Genomic DNA, 19,759 nt, shown 5'->3' with positions numbered 1-19,759 from the left:
GGTTTCTCCTATATCTGTGCTATTATCTCGTGTTCTTTAAGTGTTTTACCTTGACCTCCTCCAATTTCTCGTCTCCATCCAAAAACACGTCAAAATGTGCATGTATCCTGACAACACTCATCTCTGCCTCACCACCACCACCTTTTCTGGCTTGTCTGGCAACCAATCATGAAGGAACAGCAGTTTCTTCCAAATACTGCAAAAACCATAGTGTTGTCTTCAGTCTCAGCCACAAACTCCGATCCCGAACCATAAAAGAGTCCATCCCCATTCTTGGTTACTGGCTGATGCTGAAACAGACCATTTATAGCCTACATTGACTCATATTCTGGGAATGACTCGATTGTAAAATTCTCATCTTTGTTTCCAAATCCATCCATGGCCTTACCCTTCCCATTTGTATAATATCCCTCAGACCCACAATGTGCTGAGATCTCTGCACTTTTCCTTTTCTTGTACAACCCTGATTTTAATCCCTTCACCATAGGCAGCTGTGACTTCAGGAATTGGCTGAGTGACAGGAGGCACAGAACAGAGATAATTTGCCAGCGACACTAGTTGGCAGGGTATGATTAGCAGTATCTCACAGGGATCTCTGATGGGCCCACAACTGTTCATGCTAACTGTTAGTGATTTAGATGACAGGATAGAGAGCTGCACATTCACATTTGCAGATGCTACAACAATAGATGACATTGTCTGCAATAGATAGAAACATAAAGTTGGAGAGCTGTATTAATAGATTAGAAGGGCAAAATGTGACAAATGGATTCATCTCAAATCCAGTTCAATATGGACAAATGTGTAATCATCAAATTTGGACCTTGAAAGGATAAATCAGAGTACTGGGTGGTGAAAAACTAGTAGTGGTGGAGGACCAAAGAGACTCAGGGATACAGTGGGATGCTCTTTGGAAGGTCAGTGTGGACTTGATGGACCGTATGACCTGCTTTCCACACTGTAGGGGTTCTTGTGATTCTGTTACATATACACAAATCATTAAAGTGTTATGAATAATGCAAAAAAAAGCACTTCAAAAAGCTAATGAAGTGTTGACCCTTGTATCTAGAGGATTAGAATACAAGAATTAGAAGTCAAACCGCAACTATGAAAAGCCCTGATTAGATCAGTAGTTGAGTATTATGTTTAATTCTGGCCATCATCCATTAGGACAGAATTATTGCCTTTGGAGACAACCTAGTTTTACTAGAATAATACTGAACTCCATGGGTTAAATTATGGGAACATATTCCATAAACTAGGACTGCAGTGCCTGGAATTTAGAAGATATGGAAGTAATTTGCTCAAGGCTTTCAAGATACTAAAGAAATTAGCAAGATAGTTTAGAGAGAAACGGCTTCCACTCGTTGAGGAATCTCTGGTTTAATAGACATGGCTTAAAATTGAGATCTATGCCTTTCAAGAATTGAGCTAGAAAGCAGTCTGCATGTAAATGTTGATTGAAGTTTGAAACTATTCTAGAAATGCCAGTTGGTGTTGGATCAGTTGTTTTTGAGTTTGAGATTGACAGATTTCTTTTCACCAAAGGTATTAAAGAATATGGAATAAGGGTAAGCAAATGGGGTTGGGTCACAAATCAGCCTGGTCGCATTGAACAGGGGTGGAATATGCGTGAGGGGCTAATGGCTTCTCTTGCTCATTTGTTCTTAAGATGTTGAAACAATTTGGGGGAAAAAGTCTTTAAATTAAGTCTGACCCCAGAGACCCACACTCTTTCATAAGTGGGGCATGCGTTTATCTGCTTTCCTGGCTGTGTCGCTGTAAATTATATTTTGACTTCACTTTTTCTGCACTGTCTCCAAGCCCAGTAGAAACTGAGCTGAGACAGCCAAGATTAATTTTACATTGGAACTTTCAGCCGTCAGACAAAAGGTAGTTGTATTCGGTAAGTATGGGCAGAATTACCACAGGTCTCAATGCTTGGTACCATTCAAATCTCACAGGAACCTTTTAAAATCACAAAGAGCAAAAAATAGTTATGAACTGGCAGTTGTTACCTTAGGCAAAAGGGGAACAAAAATTATTTTTTGCTGAAAAATAAATTGAACACGAAGGATTGATTCACTATACATTTTGTGGTTCTTGCTGTTCAACTACTTCTAATTGAATTCATTTTTTCCTTCTGTTTTCAGCTAAAAAGACTTAAGGAGAAAGCAGAAAGAAAGGCAACCAGACCAAAAGATGTAAGTGTATTACTCCTGTAAATAATCAGCATTCCTGTCAGGTAAAAGTATATAATTCACATGCCGTACTGTAACAACACTAAAGTATCATAAATACAAGTGTACTGATAATCCGGTACAGAAGTTGACATTCAAACTGGAATTGTCATGAAACAGAGTTGTCAATACTGATGATACAAATAAGTGTTTCTGCAGCTGTAGATGTGACTCCAGCCTGTTTGAAACAAGGGAGTATGACATCATTGCTATTATGACATGGTTGAGGGAGGGGCAAGGCTGGCAGCTCCGTATTCTAGAGTATACAATTTTCAGGCGGTGTAAAAGAGGATGGTGTTGCGATATTGATCCAGGCATCAATTACTGCAATAAGGAAGGATGTGATCTCTTAGAAGCCCCCTCAATTGAGGCCAAATGGGTACAACTTAGAAACAAAAAGGGGCAATCACTTTGAGTGTATTACAGACCCCCAAACATAAGGGAGAGATACAAGGGTGGATATATAGGCACTTTTCAGAGATGTGTAAAAATAATAGGGTATTAATAATTGGGGATTTCAACTTCTCTGATATTAACTAGGATAGACAAAGTGTGAAAGTTAGAGATGGTGGAATTCTTAAAATGTATCCAGGAGATGGTTTTAATCTAGTACATAGAAAGAGCTACAAGAGTTGAGGTGGTGGTGGACCTAATTTTAGGGAATGAAGCAAGGCAAGTGGTTGAAGTGTCAGTGGGTTTTATATGGGAGACATGATGATAGCGACTGTAACTCAGCAAGTTTTAAGGTAGTTATGGAAAGGATAAAGTTGGACCATAAATAAACGTGTTGATGCGGGGGAATGTAGGTTTTAATGTAAGACAGGACCTGGCCAAAGTGAACTGGGAACAGCTACTTGTAGGAAACTCTACATCAGAGCAATGGAGGGCCAACATGTTGCTATAAAGATGAAGAGAGGCACCCTTGGATATTGAGGAATGTACAGGATTGGTTAAGGGAATAAAAGAGAAGCTTTGAGTCATACAGCATGGAAACAGATCCTTCAGACTAACTCGTCCATGCAGACCAGACGTCCCAATCTGACCAAGAACAAAAACAGAAATTGCTGGCAAAGCTCAGCAGGTCTGGCAGCATCTGAGTAGAAAAAAATCAGAGTTAATGTTTCAGGTCCGGTGACCCTTCCCCAATCTGACCTAGTCCCATTTACCAGTATTTGGCCCATATCCCTCTAAACCTTTCCTATTCATATACCCACCCAGGTGCCTTTTAAATGTTGTAATTGTACCTGCCTCCACCACTTCCTCTGTCAACTTGTTCCGTACAGGCACCAGCCTCTGCGTGAAAATGTTATCCCTCAGGTCCTTTTTAAATCTTTCCCTTCTCACCATAAACCTATCCCTTCTAGTTTTGGACTCCCCCACCCAAAGAAAAAGACGGTGGCTATTCACCCTATCCATGCCCCACATGATTTTATAAACCTCCTATAAGGCCAATCCTAAGCCTGTGTGCTCCAGGGGAAAAAGGTCCCAGCCTGTTCAGCCTCTCCCTGTAGCCCAAACCCTCCAATCCTGGCAACATCCTTGTAAATTTTTTTCTGCACCCTCTCAAGTTTAACAATGTCCTTCCTATAGAAGGGTTACCAGAATTGTACTCAAAATTCTAAAAGTGGCCTCACCAATGTCCTTTAGAGCCACGACCTGACATCTCAACTCCTATACTCATTGTTCTGACCAATGAAGGCAAGTGTGCCGAACGCCAGCTTCACCACTCTGTCTACCTGCGACTTCACTTTGAAGGAACCATGCACCTGCACCCTAGGTTTCTTTGTTTGGCAGCACTCCCCAGGGCCCTACCATTAACTGTATAAGTCCTGCCCTGGTTTGCCTTACCAAAATGCAAAACCACATTTATCTAAATTAAACTCCCATCTGCCACTCCTTGGCACATTGGTCCATCTGTTCAAGGTCCCATTGTACTCTGAGATAATCTTCTTCCCTGTCCACTACGCCACCTGTTTTGGTGTCATCTACAAACTTACTAACTGTACCTCCTATATTCACATCCAGCTCATTTATGTAAATGATGAAAGGCAGTGGACCCAGCACTGATCCTTGTAGATACTGAGGACTCGAAGCCCTAGAGGTGTTAAGAAAGTACAGGTGATTACTTAAAAAATAAATTAGGAAAGCAAAGATAAGGCATGAAAAAAAAGCGCTGGTGGGTAAAATGAAGGAAAATCCAAAGGCATTTTACATGTATGTGAGGAGCAAGAGGATAACTAGGGAAAGAGTGGAGCCTTTTGGGGATCCAAGTGGCAAGCTTGGATGGAGCTGAAAAATGTAGGTGAGGTTTTAAATGTATACTTTACATCTGTATTCACAATAGAGAAAAATGATGTACATACAGAAATAAGAGAAGAGGACTGTATTATACCTGAGGAAATTGCAATTGAGAGGCAAGAGGTATTTTGTGGTTTTAGCAGGCTTAAATGTGGAAGGATGTGACTGCACTAACGAGGACGCAGAGGAGATTTGCCAGGATGTTGCCTGAGCTGGAGCGATGCAGCTATGAAGAAAGATTAGATAGGCTGGAGTTGTTTTCCTTCGAGCAGAGAAGGCAGAAGGGGGACCTCATTGCAGGGTACGAAATTATGAGAGCCATAGATTGGGTAAACAAGGAGAAGTGTTTCCTTTAGTAGACGAATTAATGACGGGGGTAGTGGAAATAGATCTACGATAAAAGGCAGGAGATTGAGAGGATTTAAAGAAGAATTTTTTCACTCAAAATATGGTGGGTGCCTGGAACTTGCTGCCTGAAAAAACCATGGGAAATATCTCAACATTTAAGTGTTTGATCATTTGGAGTATGCAAACTTATAGGCCAAGTTCTGAAAAATGGGACTAGAGTAGATGTTGCACTTTATGATCGAGGAGGACATGATGGGCCGAAGAGCCTGTTTTCCATGTTGTAGCTCTATGACTCTACTGACTTACTGCTATGTTATAAGTACATACAGTGGGCTGTTTTTAAAAAAGAAATCTAGCCCCAACATTTTGTTTTATTTTATAAGTGATGTCTCAGAAACAAATAACAGTTTTGACTTTAAGGTGTTGAAATCGTGAACTACAGGCTTCCAGTGGTAACTTCAGCCATAAGAGCATGTTAGAGCTCTAGCTATCTTTTATTATTGACAACTACATTAGAAAACAGTATATCAGGAATATTTTAATATGATGATCACCGCTTAGAATTAATTTACTGTTTATCTCTTTCTGAGTTATCATGGCAGTTTTTTTACTCACTGAATATACATCCTGTTTTTCTTTTTTCAACCCCTTGTGATTTTGAAATGCGGCTTGGTGCCAACAAGTAGTTGACATATACATAGGTTACTGTTAGTGAGAATTGTAAATGCACCACACAGGAGTTTCTGGCAAACCACAAAATATTTTACTGTGGATGTGAACAGTATTTACATTCTCAAAACTTTATTCAGTTTTACTGAATATGTAATAAAATGCTTGTGCATAGAAAGTTGGCAGTGTTCAAGTCACAAAATCAACAAGTTTCATTTCCTTTCCCTTCACGTCACTGTAAAATGCTTTGGAGTAGTTCAATTTTCAAATGTTTCTGAATCAATTTTGGGGTGCGTGGGAGGGGCAGTGCCCAAGGGTACACTATACTGGCAGTGTGTGCTCACATCTGCATGACCTAGTACTTGAGGGTTGAAATCTGAAGTTGTGTGTAGTATCTGCACTCATTTCGAATTGTTGGATAGATGGACCAATGGCACGTTGATTGGTAGAGCAAGTTCATATTGGTTACTACCTCATGTTTGTTTCTTCTACAAATGATGCCAGCCTGGTAGTGTCCTTCAGAACTTGGACAGCTTGGTACTTCTGCCAGACCACTCTTGTTGGTGGACATTGAGTTGCTGATTCCCCTCCAGCCTCTTTTCCCCCATGCCATGGGAATACTAACTTATGCATTGGGAGCAAGGAGAAGTAGGCCATTCAACCGTTTAAGCCTGCGCTGTCATTGAATGAAATCATAGTATTTTTGTGTTTTGAATTCCACATTCCCCACCTACCCCTGATGATCTTTGATTTCCTAGCTTAAAAAGAATCCATCTACCTCTGCTGGAAAAATTTTCAATGGCCTTGCTGTTACTGCCTTTTGGGACTGAATTTCCAAGTGTTACAACCCTCTGAGAGGAAAAAAAACAAAAGAACTTCACCTCTTTCCTAAAAAGGCAATCCATAATTCTAGATTCTGCCACAATAGGAAAAATCCTCTACTCATCTACCCTCTCAGGACCTCTTATGGATTTATATTTTTCAATTAAGTCAGTGCTTATTCTTCTGAATTCCAGCAGATACGAGCACTAGCGGTCCACCTGCTTCTCATAAGATAACCCACTCATTCCGAGTACTAATCTGGTAAACATCCTCTGAACTCCCTCACTGCATTTACATCCTTCATTAAGTGACCAAAACACTCTGCAATACTCCTGATGTGAGCTCACTAGTGCCCTGTATAACTGAAGTACACGACCCCATTTTTGTATTCAACTCCCTTCACAATAGATGATAACTTTCTATTAGCTTTCCTAATTATTTGCTGCACCTGCGTAGCAAACTTTTGCGCACGAGAGCACCCAGATCCCTCTATCTCCCTTGTACCAACATAAGGTTCATGGATTATCTGAAAGCAGTGCAAATATATTTTCATGTGTATAATTATCAGGGTAAGTAAAAATCAAGTATAAACTTGGCTGTACCTGAACACAGAAATTGAAGTCTCAGCAGGATAAGACACAAACATTTGAATTAATTTGTCATTACTGTATGCACTTAATGAATAGTGCAGTCATAAAATGAAGAAACCGTTTATCAAACTAAAACAAGAATTAAAAATGTCACTTATTGCACATTGCAGAATGAGAATCCAGCTTTGTATATTGTGTTGCTTGATTATTGCAATAAGGCAAATATGTTGAGCTTAAAACAAGCGTACAAAAAGTGTAAAACTGCATATGTAGTTTAGCTTAATTCTCAGCATATCAAGCAGACTCTATGAAGAGAAAAGATGAAGTAATATTTAAGGTACAAGCCCTTCAGAATTATAAATGAATTTACTTCATGCTTCCCAAATAAACGTAATCTTCTTTTGTGTCGTAAATAATTTTCATATTGTTTAATTTGAATAATTGAGGTGATTTAACCTTGAACTTTATTTAACCTCAAAAGAAGTACAAATTTTTTTGAAGTTTATTTAAAAAAACATCTAGCCAATTATCATCATCTTGTCGTCTCTACTGGAGATACTTGATGCCATTAGCCTTTTTTAATAATTCATGAATGTTAAGTGAATATGGAATTCGTCAATGTATTCTTGCAATAATGTGGCTACTTTAAATTTATCTAATAATTTTATATCATTGATATAGAAGAAGATACATATTTGAGCTCCCCACACAACCACTGAGAATAGATCTATTCTTTCTTCTTCCACCCTGACCTTCACCCCTACACATTTTAGCCCATTGCTAAAAGTACCATAATTAAGATCTTGTAGTTTTCAAAGAAAATATATTTTTATTGCCTCAATATATTTATCAAAGTATGGTACAATACACACAAAGTATGCTATCTCAGTAAAATCAGCCATGGACAACGAAAGGGATTATAGACAGCAGAAAACTATAAGAAAGGGCTTACAAAAATGCAAAACAAAAAAAGCGCAGTTTCTGCCGAATGGGAAAGTATAAAACCTGCAAAGGGCCACAAAGCAGCTTATAAGTGCTACTAAATGGGATATTGAAAGGAAACTTTCCAGGGACATCAAAATCAATAAGATCTGTTATAGTTACGTAAAGGGAAAGCAGATGATGAGGAGCAATGTTGGCCCACTAAAGATGGAAGGTGGGGATATTATCAGTGACTCTGTGAAATTGGCAGACATGTTGAATAATTACATTGCCTGAGGATTTACAGTAGAAAAGCATTAATAGTGGATTGAGAACAAGGACTGAATAAAATTAATGTAAGTAAAACATCAATAATGAGGAAATTAATGGAATTAAAGAGTGACAAATTCCAGGACCTGGCAATTTCTGCCCAAAGGTATTAAATGAAGTAAGGGAGCACATTGGAGATGCCCTAACTGTAAATTTTCAGAGTTCACTAGATGGAGAAATTGTCCATCTGGCTTGGAAAAGTGCATGTCATTCTACATTTTAAGGGTGAAAGAGGAAAACCAAGTAATTACAGACATTTAACATCAGTGGGGAGATTGTTGGAGTCTATAATCCAGGATGGGATAACTGAACATCTTGAAAATTTTGTTAATCAGCTGCCAGACAGGAGCTGTGTCTTTTGCACTCACATTATTTACTAATGACCTTACAGAGGTTTATAAAGTCACGAGGTGCATAGTTAAGGTGAATAGCAAAGGTCTTTTCCTTTAGGGTTGGCGAGTTCAAAACTAGAGAGCATAATTTTAAGGTGAGAGGAGAAGGATTTAAAAGGGACCTGAGGGGCAACTTTTTCACACAGAAGGCAGTGTATATATAGAATGAACTGCCAGAGGAAATGGTAGATATAGGTACAGTTACGAATTTTAAAAATATTTGGAAAGCTACATGAATAGGAAAGGTTTAGAAGGATATGGGCAAATTGCAGGCAAATGGGACTTGTTTAGTTTGGGACATTTGGTCAGCGTGGATGAGTTGGATGGAAGGCTCTGTTTCCATGCTGTATGACACTATGATACTGCAGTTTTGAGTAACCTTGATGCTTTTTCTATCTATGAATCATACTTAAGACAGAAAAATGCAATTTGGCTTGTGCTTTCTCCAACAAGACTGCAAAAAAGGGGTCCAAGTGCCAGTCTATCTTTAGCAAGGTAGTTGTTCCTTGGGTAGATAATTTACTGTTTTAGAAAATTAAAGCCTGTTCTTTTATCATTCACAGGTAGTGATTCTTGTCTGCTGATACCACATTAAATTCCTGTCTTTGTGTTTTTATTATTTAGGGATGTGGGCTTTGCTGTTATTGATAGTTGTTTTATTTGTTGCGTAAATATCAACTTACCTGTACTGTAAATTTAATTCAAGGTCTTGTAGGTAAGACATTATCCAGACTTAAGCAAACGTACTCTTATTTCACAGGGACATAAGTTAGAACTATCCAAGCCAGGGAATGAACCTTTTTTTCCCATAAAATTTGTGTTACTATTTAAATTACTATGGACATGATGTCAACATTGAAAGATCTGGGATGATAATACTATGAATGAAGTCATGATTATGTAAATTTCTTAATTCAATTTCAGAAGTATGCACTATTTCTGGAAAGATTGTATGATAGAAAATTTGTATTTTCAAAATACAAACTAGCATTGTAAAGTTAACAAAAATATTTAATGATTCTAGAATTATGCAAGTAGTTCTCTTGTAATGTTGCATATGGCCAAACTGGTGAGATCACCAAATATTGTAACCATTTTTTCTGATAGGGATTTCAAAGATTTAAGTAGCTCCTGCATTGTATCACTTGAACTAACTCCCATTTCATTTCATGACCTTTTGCCTTCATGTTTCCCCTCTAGCGCTGCTCCTCTCATTTACATTGTTACTCCTAGGCTTTATTTTAGAATCTCTACAATGTGGAAACAGGCCCTTCGACCCAACAAGTCCACACCGACCCCTCAGAACATCCCACCCTGACCCATTCCACAAACCCACCTAATCTACACATCCCTGGATACTATAGGCAATTTAGTATGGCCAATCCACCTAGCCTGCACGTCTTTGGACTGTGGGAGGAAACCGGAACACCTGGAGGAAACCCACACAGACATGGGGAGAACGTGCAGTTGCCTGAGGGGGAATCAGCCCCTTGGCGCTGTGAGGCAGCAGTGCTAACCACTGAACCACCGTGCCGCCCCTACCTGCTTCCGTCTGAATTATCCACTCAATCCTAGATCCTCATCCTCCCTACATTTTGCCTGTGACTTTGCCCTTAAACATCCATCCTCCTGCCTTTCTATCCTGAGGCTGGAGGCCTTTCAGCCCTAATGGTTTTCACCGTGTATCAGCTCAATCTGTCCTTCAGCTTTTGAAGTTCAATCAGTTTTTAAAATAAATTGTAATCCATTTAGGATGAGGAAAGCAATTAGAATGTAAGAGCAAGGATGTGATGATGAGGCTGTATAAAGCACTGGTCAGACTGCAATATTATGAGTAGTTTTGGGCCCTATTTCTAAGGAAGGCTGGCATCCAAAGGAGGCTCACAGGGATGATCTTGGCAATGAAGGGCTTGTCGTACAAGGAATGGTTGAGGACTCTAGGTCTGTACCAGAGGTTAGAACGATGAAGGGCTTCTCATTAAAACTTAGAATATCGAGATGGTGCTTGTACTAGCCCAAGAGACTAGGACCCGAGGACACAGCCTCAGAATGAAGGGATGACACTTCATAAAAGTTCATCACACCATTGGAGTTTTTGGAGATACTTTTAACTTTTGTCATGAGGCAAAGAAAGGTCTTTTGGCCCTCTGCTCTTCAAACTTATTTAAATAGAGGTTTCCAATTTTCTCAGTTGATGGTAACATCTTTGACCATACTATCTCCTTGTCTGGAACCTTGTAATACTTTTCAGTTTGATACATTTCAAAGGCTTCTTACAATCTGTGTATTCCACCCCATCTGACACTACCTCACCAAACACATAGGAACAGGAGTAGGCCACCTGGCCCTTTGACCTGCTGCACCAGAAGAGCTGTATGGTTTGACCTATATCTTAATTTTTAAAGAATTGATTTGAAGAAATTACTAAGCTTGGCCATGTGAGTGAGCTGAATTAATATTAGGAGAAACTTATTTTTTCTAATCAACCTCTGGAGCAAAAGGGACTTGAACTTGGGCCTCTCAGTCTAGGGTAGCTGCCCTGCACCACAAGAGGGCCCCTTACTATCAGTAGAAATAGCCATTATCTAATATACTTTCGAAGTTTTGTTATTTCATGCATATGTTAATGAGGGACCGATTTCACCAGTCATTCATTGTTTAACTAGGTCCAGCAATTGTAGTTGCTGTTGGTGTGACTTTTTTTTAAATGGGTAGTGCAATGTGGGCTTTAGTTTGATTAGTTTTTGCATGGTCTGTGTAACTAGATAAGAAATTACTTTTTTTATTGAAGTATATGCCTCTTTAATTGGCTCCTTCACAGATTAACTGCCATTTTTCCTAAGGAATGTCATCAGCGATCCCAAAAATATAAACAAAAAAGTAAATTATTTTAATCATGTGATTTCGAAAGACAGACTCTTAACAAAACTCCCTGTCAAATTTTCTGCTGACTTCATAAAATGTGGTGTTCTCTAGTGGACATGTTTGGCAGTGCATTTGTGTCATTTTGCAATCAACGTTAAAACCTGCTTGGGTCAGGAATGTAAAAATTTTGATTGCTGCAAGGTTTTATTAACATTAACTCTCTGACTGTGTTAAAACTGCTAAGATCAGGCTTGCAACAATTTGAAGTCAACTGTCATTGAAAACAAGAACTTGAAGTTATACCACACCTTTAAAATCAGATATTCCACAATGCTTTACAGGATTGTAATCAGACAAAAACTGACGCTGGTCAAAAAAATGAGAGATTTTAAGGAGCATTGTCAAGTGAGACAGAGAGTTGGAGGTGGAGAAATTAAAAAAGAGGGTTCCAAAAGCTTAGACAGGTAAAGACAAGCAAGACCACAATGGCAGGACAAAGGAAATCAATGATGTACAAGATCATGATTAGGCAAACGTTGAATTCTTGGAGCATTCTGATATAAATACTGTTTGAAGTATTTGAGTAGAATTTTTTACAGTGCAGTAAAGACTAAGTATTTCAAGGTATCGTGTAAATAAATTGTCAGATTTTATTGTATTGTATTTTTATTGTATTTATTGTATTTTTAGGATGATGATTTTCATGAAACATAACAGTTGAATTAAGCTCGTTTGTGTATAATTAATAATGTTCTACTTTAGAAACCTGTCACTCTGTTCCAAAGATTGGATCTTTTCTGGCCACTGAATTTGTTCGTGAGCATTTGATGCTATGATTGGATGGATATACTGTCAAGTTGACATTTACTAGAGTCCACATCAGGCAAAACTATGACCTGTCTTCCAGTTGCATTGCTGTTGGCTGTACAAGCAGAGCTCAATATCTACATTAGAAAATCATTGCAGTTTGCAATACATATAATAAACTGAATGAAAGGAAGTGAAGATTATTTTATTAAAAGCTGTCTGCAGCATGGATGGTCTAACATTACAATAGAAAATGAGATGCAGGGATTTAAGCAGGATAAGTTTGTGTAGGAATATAGATTGAGATACAGAGGTTTAAACAGGATGGGTTTGAGTTTTATCTGCAGGAAAAATGAAGACAGACTGATTCACTCAGACATGATATAAATTGTATTGCTGTATTGCTTTATTCAGAACTGCTGTTTCTACGTTCTGTACTGTTTCCATTTTTGTGTTTTCTTTTTGTTCTGGTGACAGTAAGTTTTGTTTAAAATGATCTCAGTTTACCTCAAGTACAATGTTTACACATAGTTGTAGCAATATTGACTGAAAATGAAATGACCACAATCCATTTTTAAATCGCCACAAGATTATAGCAACTGGTTTGTGTTCTCTGGATAATCTAGGTGATTAAGGAGTGATCCAGTTGAGTGTTTGAGATGATTGCTAGTGTAGAGAACGATGAACAATTTCCTCTGGGGGACTGCAGAACTAAGGGGCATAACTTGAAAGTTAAGACCCAACCATGCAAGGGTGATGTCAGGAAGCTCTTTTCACAAAAAGGGTGTTGCAGATTTTTGATGGATGCTATATGAATGCAAGCTGCAATTACGTTATCTTCTGTTCTAACGTCACCCAACAAGTGTGCAAACCACTTCGACCTATTTCATACGGGAGTGGTAATGGACTTCTAAATAAACACATTTAGATTTCAGCATCATTGTTTTTACGAAAATGGTTAACCATTTTGAAATGTGCAACAAATGAACTTAACTGGATTGAAGTCAATCCTTCAAGTTTAACAAAGCTGTACTTCCATTAAAAGACATTTCTCTGATCTGAATTAGACATGTGATTCAGTGTATGCAATGCTATCTGCCCAGTCTGAATTTGGTAAATTACGCTAATCCAATGAAAGCCAAGTTAGCCAAGATATTTTTAGTTACTGTTTACCATTGGCTCTTTGTTTTGATTATGGGCTAACATTTTTTCTAAAATTAGAATTCAGTAGGCCTTAGTAACCAATGTCTTTGGCACCTAATTACAAATTGAAACTGCAATAATCTGTCAATGTATGGCACCGTCCTTCAGATCAAATGGGAAATAAGTCTCCATCAATCTCCCAGGTGGAAGTAGTAGATCTCATTGTGTTATTTGAACATTAATGTGGAGGTGCTTGCTGTGCCATTCAGTACGATCATGGCTGATCAGATTGTGGGCTTAACTTCACATTCCTGTTTACTCATCATGACCTACCATGACCCTTGACTCTCTTGTCTTTTTTCCTGAGCCAGCATCACTAGACAAGTTATCCAGGCATTCATCTCATAAGGTTCTTTTTTATTCATTCATGAGATGCTGGGCCAGTATTTATTGCCTGTCCCTAGTTGCCATTGAGAAGACGGTGATGAGCTGCTGCAGTCCGTGTGCTGTCTTTTACAGTTTATCGAATGCAGTGACCACATAAACATGCAACTCCTTTTGGGATTTCACAAGAGTAATCTACATTGAATTTACGTGAAGTAGCCAATATTTTATTTACCATTGTGACAGTGCTCAGTGTTTAGTCAGCTATTAGGTTTACCATTTTTAACCTGATTCACTATACAGATTTAATTTTATATCCAGCTGTTTTGCCAGTCTGTATTCTGAGCATTTCTTATAGTCATTTTTACGACATAGTTGCCCTGTTGAAATAGCACTGACTTTCACCTCTTCTGAATGTTGGTTTTCTAACATGTTAGTTATATGCTAACATTTCATACCGTTATCACAATTCCTTGGGACAACTGCGATTTAAAAAAAAAATAGATTAGAGCAGAGTATGCTGCAAAGTTCACATTTCAGGTCAATGCCTGTTGATTAGAATTGAAGATCTGAGGGAATAACAGCCTTTAAGCAAACAGAACCAGGAAAAAGTGACCAGAAAAGAACAATTTTGGAAGATCAATGGTTTATTAAAGGACCGGAGTGATTTCAATGACAAAAACGCAAGATGGATCCAAGGAAGTGTAACTGGCCAGAGCAGAATAAGGAGAGAGAAAGATGGAAAATTTGGTAAATTGCACAGTGCCTCTGTGTCCAGAAATTTCACAGACAATGGGTGGGTTAACCCAGGAGTATAAGCACTAGCCCGTTCCTATTTCAAATGGCACTTAGCCAGCATCTGCTGTCTGAGGAGTTGTTGACATATTATTCTTTGAGCTTCTTTATAACAGTTTAGGAGATCAAGTCAGGGATAGAGAACTAAAACAAATGATCAGAGGTGTAGGGTCATGCTCTTTGCAAGAGAATTGGAGATAAAAGCTATATTAACACAAACTGTTTTGAGTAATCATCTTAATTGTAAAAAAAATTATCAAAAAGACTGATGAGGTTGTAACAACTAAATTTCTGCAAGAATATGGTGCTAATTCATGTGTTGAAAGCCAGTTCTTAAATTGTGTTAGCAAAGATTGCCCTAAGCTCCAGTTGCTTCTTTTCTACACTTCCTGCATCTTCATACAGAATGCGCAATTTCATCCATCACTGTAAAATCTTTTAAAAATATTATAGACATTGATTGCTGATCATGATGTGTTTATACATCTAAATGATGATGTCACCTAGTTTGTCAAGCCAGCTGCCAAAGGCTCAATTTCTGGACAGTCATATACTTCTCTTCAGTTTACTGAAGAAAGTACCAATCAAGTAGGTCAATCAGATCACCAGACAAAGAAACAACAAATGAATGTCTCACATTTATTATTAGAAAGAAGTTTCCAAACTTATAATATGTTTAAGTGGTTTTTAACTGTATTCTTGTAATACTGATATTTGCAGTAATGATATTTGCATTACTGTTCTTCACATTAGTTTTCTGCAGCTCAGTGGTAAGGACTTTCATTTATATTTCCTCTCATATCACCATTTTATCTAGTCAAAAATGCTATTTTTTACAGTTTTTAATTTCACAGATAAATGTTTCATTGTCAGTCTATTCCATTGTTTTCATTGTTAAATTCTAAGTAGTGTTGAGAGCAGCCCATTATGACTTTGAACATATTACACTCCAGAAAAGCTGCAGTAGCCTTGTTCAATTACCCATTTCGTCTGTGTCCTTAAAAAGAATAATTATTGGCTGTTGGCAATAAATAGTTGTTTGTGACTTGAAAAAGATATCTGTCAGAAATTTGGTTGTAGCAAATTGTATGCTGCTGTTTCATGGTGACAAATGGAGTAGTAATTTACAATTTGCCAGACAACATACTGTCAGTGGCTTTAAGTATTTGGGAGTTTACTTTAGTGGAATTTAGGGAAATTACAATGTTAGAGTGTTTACTGTCTTAACCAAAAAATGGCAGGATTTTTAGTGTCATGCTATACAAGAATTCAAAGCTGTGGTACATTACAGAAGTTTGGCCTTTCTCAAATTACAGAATGCTATTTAACTTATAAATTATTAGACATTTTATAGCTGATAATGACACTCGAAATAGGGCTTTCAGGGCTAACTGGTATTAAAACCAAAAAAAATGCTGCTAACCAGTAGTAAAGAAAATTATATTATCCCACTTATTCCAATCCTCCATCAGCTACTTCCAAAAACATCCCATGTGTCTCTTTGATCTGGACTATACCTCTTCCTACTGATTTCTAGATTGCAAGATCCAGGATCACTGCAAAGCACCCTCACATTTAAAGCAACAGAACGAATATGTTACATGCCAGCACATGATTATCTTTTATGAAAAGCACATTAAACTTAAACACTGTCAGACAGTAACGCAGGCTCCAACCAACAGATTGTTCATTTGCTTGCTTTAATTAAAGAAACTGTGTTATGTCTAAAATAGTGAGTCATATGCTTCAGTGTTCAACTTTGGTACGTCAGTTTAAAAAAAAGCCTCACCAAGTTTCTATATTTAGGTTTTAAACCAGAAGCTCATTCTTTGCACAGGGAAACGTGCTGCAGTATTAAATTGAACTGGCTTTTTTGCTGCTGCATTCTTAAACCCAGAGCTTCGTTGCTTGCTGAAAAGCTGTATCCTCCCCAACTCCAGAGACTGTCCCTTAAGTATTCAGATTGCCAAAGCAGTGCAATTCATGAGCCTTTGAAGATGAAAAAAAAATTCAAATTCAGAAGGTTACTCCTACATTATCAATATTAAATGTAAAATGAAATTTTGACAGTGGCATATGTTGCTTGCCATGCAATGTGAAATATGCAATTGTTTATCTCAGCACTTTAAACTTCCTATTGTGCTTTTCCTAACACTGGCAATTAATTATTTTTCGATGTAACAAAATAGCAAAAATTTACTTGGAGAAAATCATATAAAAATATTTAATCATGGATTGGGACCTGGCCTTGTAGACCATAGAGCCACATCAGTTAGGGTAAATTTAGAATTAAAGTACCGTATCAAATGCAGTCTCTGTCTAGAAAAGTTATGCATTTCTACAAGAGGAAACTTCCCTGGAACAAAAACATTGTGTCATATGAGATTAACTTTTAGCACCTTTGTGATTTTTTTCCATTATTAAAATATTTAAAAATCCGATTTTTGGCTTTTCAGATAAAATTCATTTTTTCATTCTTTTTCAAATTTATTTTCCTATCCTTCCTTTCTCCCCACTGAAGCTGCTTCACCAACTGCTGTTTCTGTCTTTCCTTCTTCCTTTGCAGTTCAAATACTGAGGGTTGCCCTAATCACAAGATCCAGGAAACAAAAGGTTTAAAATGACAGATCTTCTACAGGCCAAGTGTGCTGTAAAAAGTTGACTGCCTATAACTATTTCAAAGACTACTTTATTAATATCCAGGAGACCCCCAAGAACATACCGTAAATTTGAACAAAGATGCAAAAATGCTCTCGGTAAAGGGTTCTTCTACTTATCAACTTCCAGGTATTGTTTCTTCTAGTTGCAAGCATTCTCTGCTTCACTTGGTTAAGTGTTCCTTGGTGGGAGCAGTAAAGACACTGGTGCAAGTGGAATACCTGGTAACTGAGAGAAATTTCACTTAAATTCTTGCCAAGATTCAACCTTCCAAAATTCTGATTCAGTATCAGATGGACTACCATTTGTTTTCTTCCAGACAGGTTTGCTTTGGACAAGTGAAATGCATTACCATCCAAGTAGGATTCAAAATATGGACACTGTATTGCTGTGAACCATGACCGTAATGATGAATGCCACATTCTTATAGGATACAAGATGCTTCATGTGCACTTTATCTGATGCACTTTCACTCTTTACTCTTCAAGTTGGCTTTACACCAGATGCTGTCTGACAGCCTCCATTAGTGGTTTTGGGGTTTACATTTTCTGATTGATACATCTAAAGCTTCCCTCACCATTGCTAAGACAAGCAAATGACACCATCTTGCAGTGCAGGGGCCCACTTGTCATGCCCTTCTGCACAAACTGACATTTATGTGGATATGCTTCAACTAATGTTTTGACAAGTAATAGATTTCATACCCATTTCTAGAAAACACACACAATTAAACCGGGCTATAAAAAAACTTGGTGCCTTATTTGACCAACAGCTAGGTTTAAATTTTACATCCTATCCATTACCAAGAAAGATTGATGATTAAACTGGATAAGCAGCAGGACTGGATATTATGCATCCAAAGATGCAGTGGGAAGTGAGAATGGAAATTGCAGAAATACTAGCCATAACTTTTCAGTCTCCTTTGACTCGGGTGTTGTGTCGTAGGACTGCAGAATTGCAAATACTACAGCTTAGTTCAAAATCAGCGTAAAGGTAAGCTCAGCAAATACAGGACAGTAAATTTAACTTTGGTGTTGGGAAACTTCTAAAACGATAATTTGGGATGAAATTAATAGTAATTTGGGAATATGTGGATTAATTCAAGAAAGTCGGCATGGATTTCTTCAGTTTTGCTGGAGAAGAGTAATATTAGACTTGACATTATCTCTGTTTCTCTGTGTTGTCAGCTCTAATTTTCTTTCCATCGTGTGAGTCACCGAGGTTTCCAGAATTGGAAGTCATTGCTTGCTGTGGTTGGAATACCAGATCTGCTGATTTTCTCCAGCAGTTTCTGTTTTTATTTAAGATTTCCAGCATCTTCAGTATTTCATTCTTCTTCGCACTCATGAGCTGTTGAGATACCTGGAGCCAGTGACATTGTTGTGGGCAGGCAGAGATCTTTGTCATTGACAGTCGATCACTATTCCCCAGACCAATCAGCTACTTATGACTGGTCAGATCTCCTTTTGGACACACCCATTGGCTCCACCTTATCTGTAGGAACCTCCCCCACTGCCTGAACAAACAATACATTGAGTACTTACATTGAGTGTCGGATAACTTGCTTTTAAAAAAAATTGCAGTAACGCATTCGACCATCCTTGGATTTAAAAGTACCCTTTTTTCCATTTTGCTCCACAATTATAAATACATAAAAATAACAAGATATGATCTTTACAGGGAAAAGAAGCAAAAGTGACACGAGCGAAACCTCACAAATGAGTGATAGAATATTTTGTGAAATGGTCGATTATTTTATTTGAAGCAGCTGGTCTGTTAATATAGCTTCAGAATTTGTTTGGCAGTTCAATTCATGTGACATAAACTGAAGGACACAGCTAGCTTGGAATAGATGTTTGTAATGACATATCTTTGACGAGGTGTAGAGTCAGTGACAAGCTATAGTTCTTGATGGAAAGCTTTGTGGTTGTACTTTGCTGGTATGGACTCATTTAGGGACATCACTGCCCAGGTCATTAGTCAGTCTGGAGCTGGCAGGCAGACCGTTTTCTCAATAACTAGTTATTAAGTGTTTGCCGTGAAAGAAGTGTAAAGGATCTGGGCTATATATTTAGAGATAGCTAAAGAGAAAATACGAAACTGAATGAACTGCAGATACTGGAAATCAGAAACAAAAACAGAAATTGCTGGAAAATCTCAGCAGTTCTGAAGAAGGGTCACTGACCCGAAACGTTAACTCTGATTTCTCTCTACAGGTGCCTCCAGACCTGTCGAGATTTTCCAGAAATTTCTGTTTTTGTTAAAGAGAAAGTACCTTGATTTTATATTTTAACTTGTAATGTATGTTATTATAGTATATTCATTATGGTTAAGATGAGACTGCACCCACGTGGGGTATCTTGTGCCAAATCCAAAAACATAAAGCTTATCTAAGCAGTTACTTTTCATGAAAACCAAAAGAACTGCGGATGTTGTAAATCAGGAACAAAAACAAAGTTCTGGAAAAGCTCAGCAGGTCTGGCAGCATCTGTGAAGG

General features: G+C 37.9%; 1 protein-coding gene across 1 annotated transcript in view; it reads left to right on the top strand.

Annotated features, from left to right (window-relative positions):
- The window catches only part of LOC109915242 (protein O-glucosyltransferase 3-like), a 135,759-nt gene that overhangs the window by 21,295 nt on the left and 94,705 nt on the right, over positions 1-19,759 (top strand). The window contains exon 4 of the mRNA XM_048597942.1: positions 2,154-2,204. Coding sequence (XP_048453899.1) covers positions 2,154-2,204 — 51 coding nt within the window. The remainder of the gene's footprint in view (positions 1-2,153; positions 2,205-19,759) is intronic.

The sequence above is a fragment of the Rhincodon typus genome, chromosome 6 (genome assembly GCF_021869965.1).
Source record: "Rhincodon typus isolate 14 chromosome 6, sRhiTyp1.1, whole genome shotgun sequence".
NCBI classification, from domain to species: Eukaryota; Metazoa; Chordata; class Chondrichthyes; order Orectolobiformes; family Rhincodontidae; genus Rhincodon; species Rhincodon typus.
The sequence above is the reverse complement of the archived record's forward strand: the minus strand, read 5'-3'. Positions and strand labels throughout refer to the sequence as shown.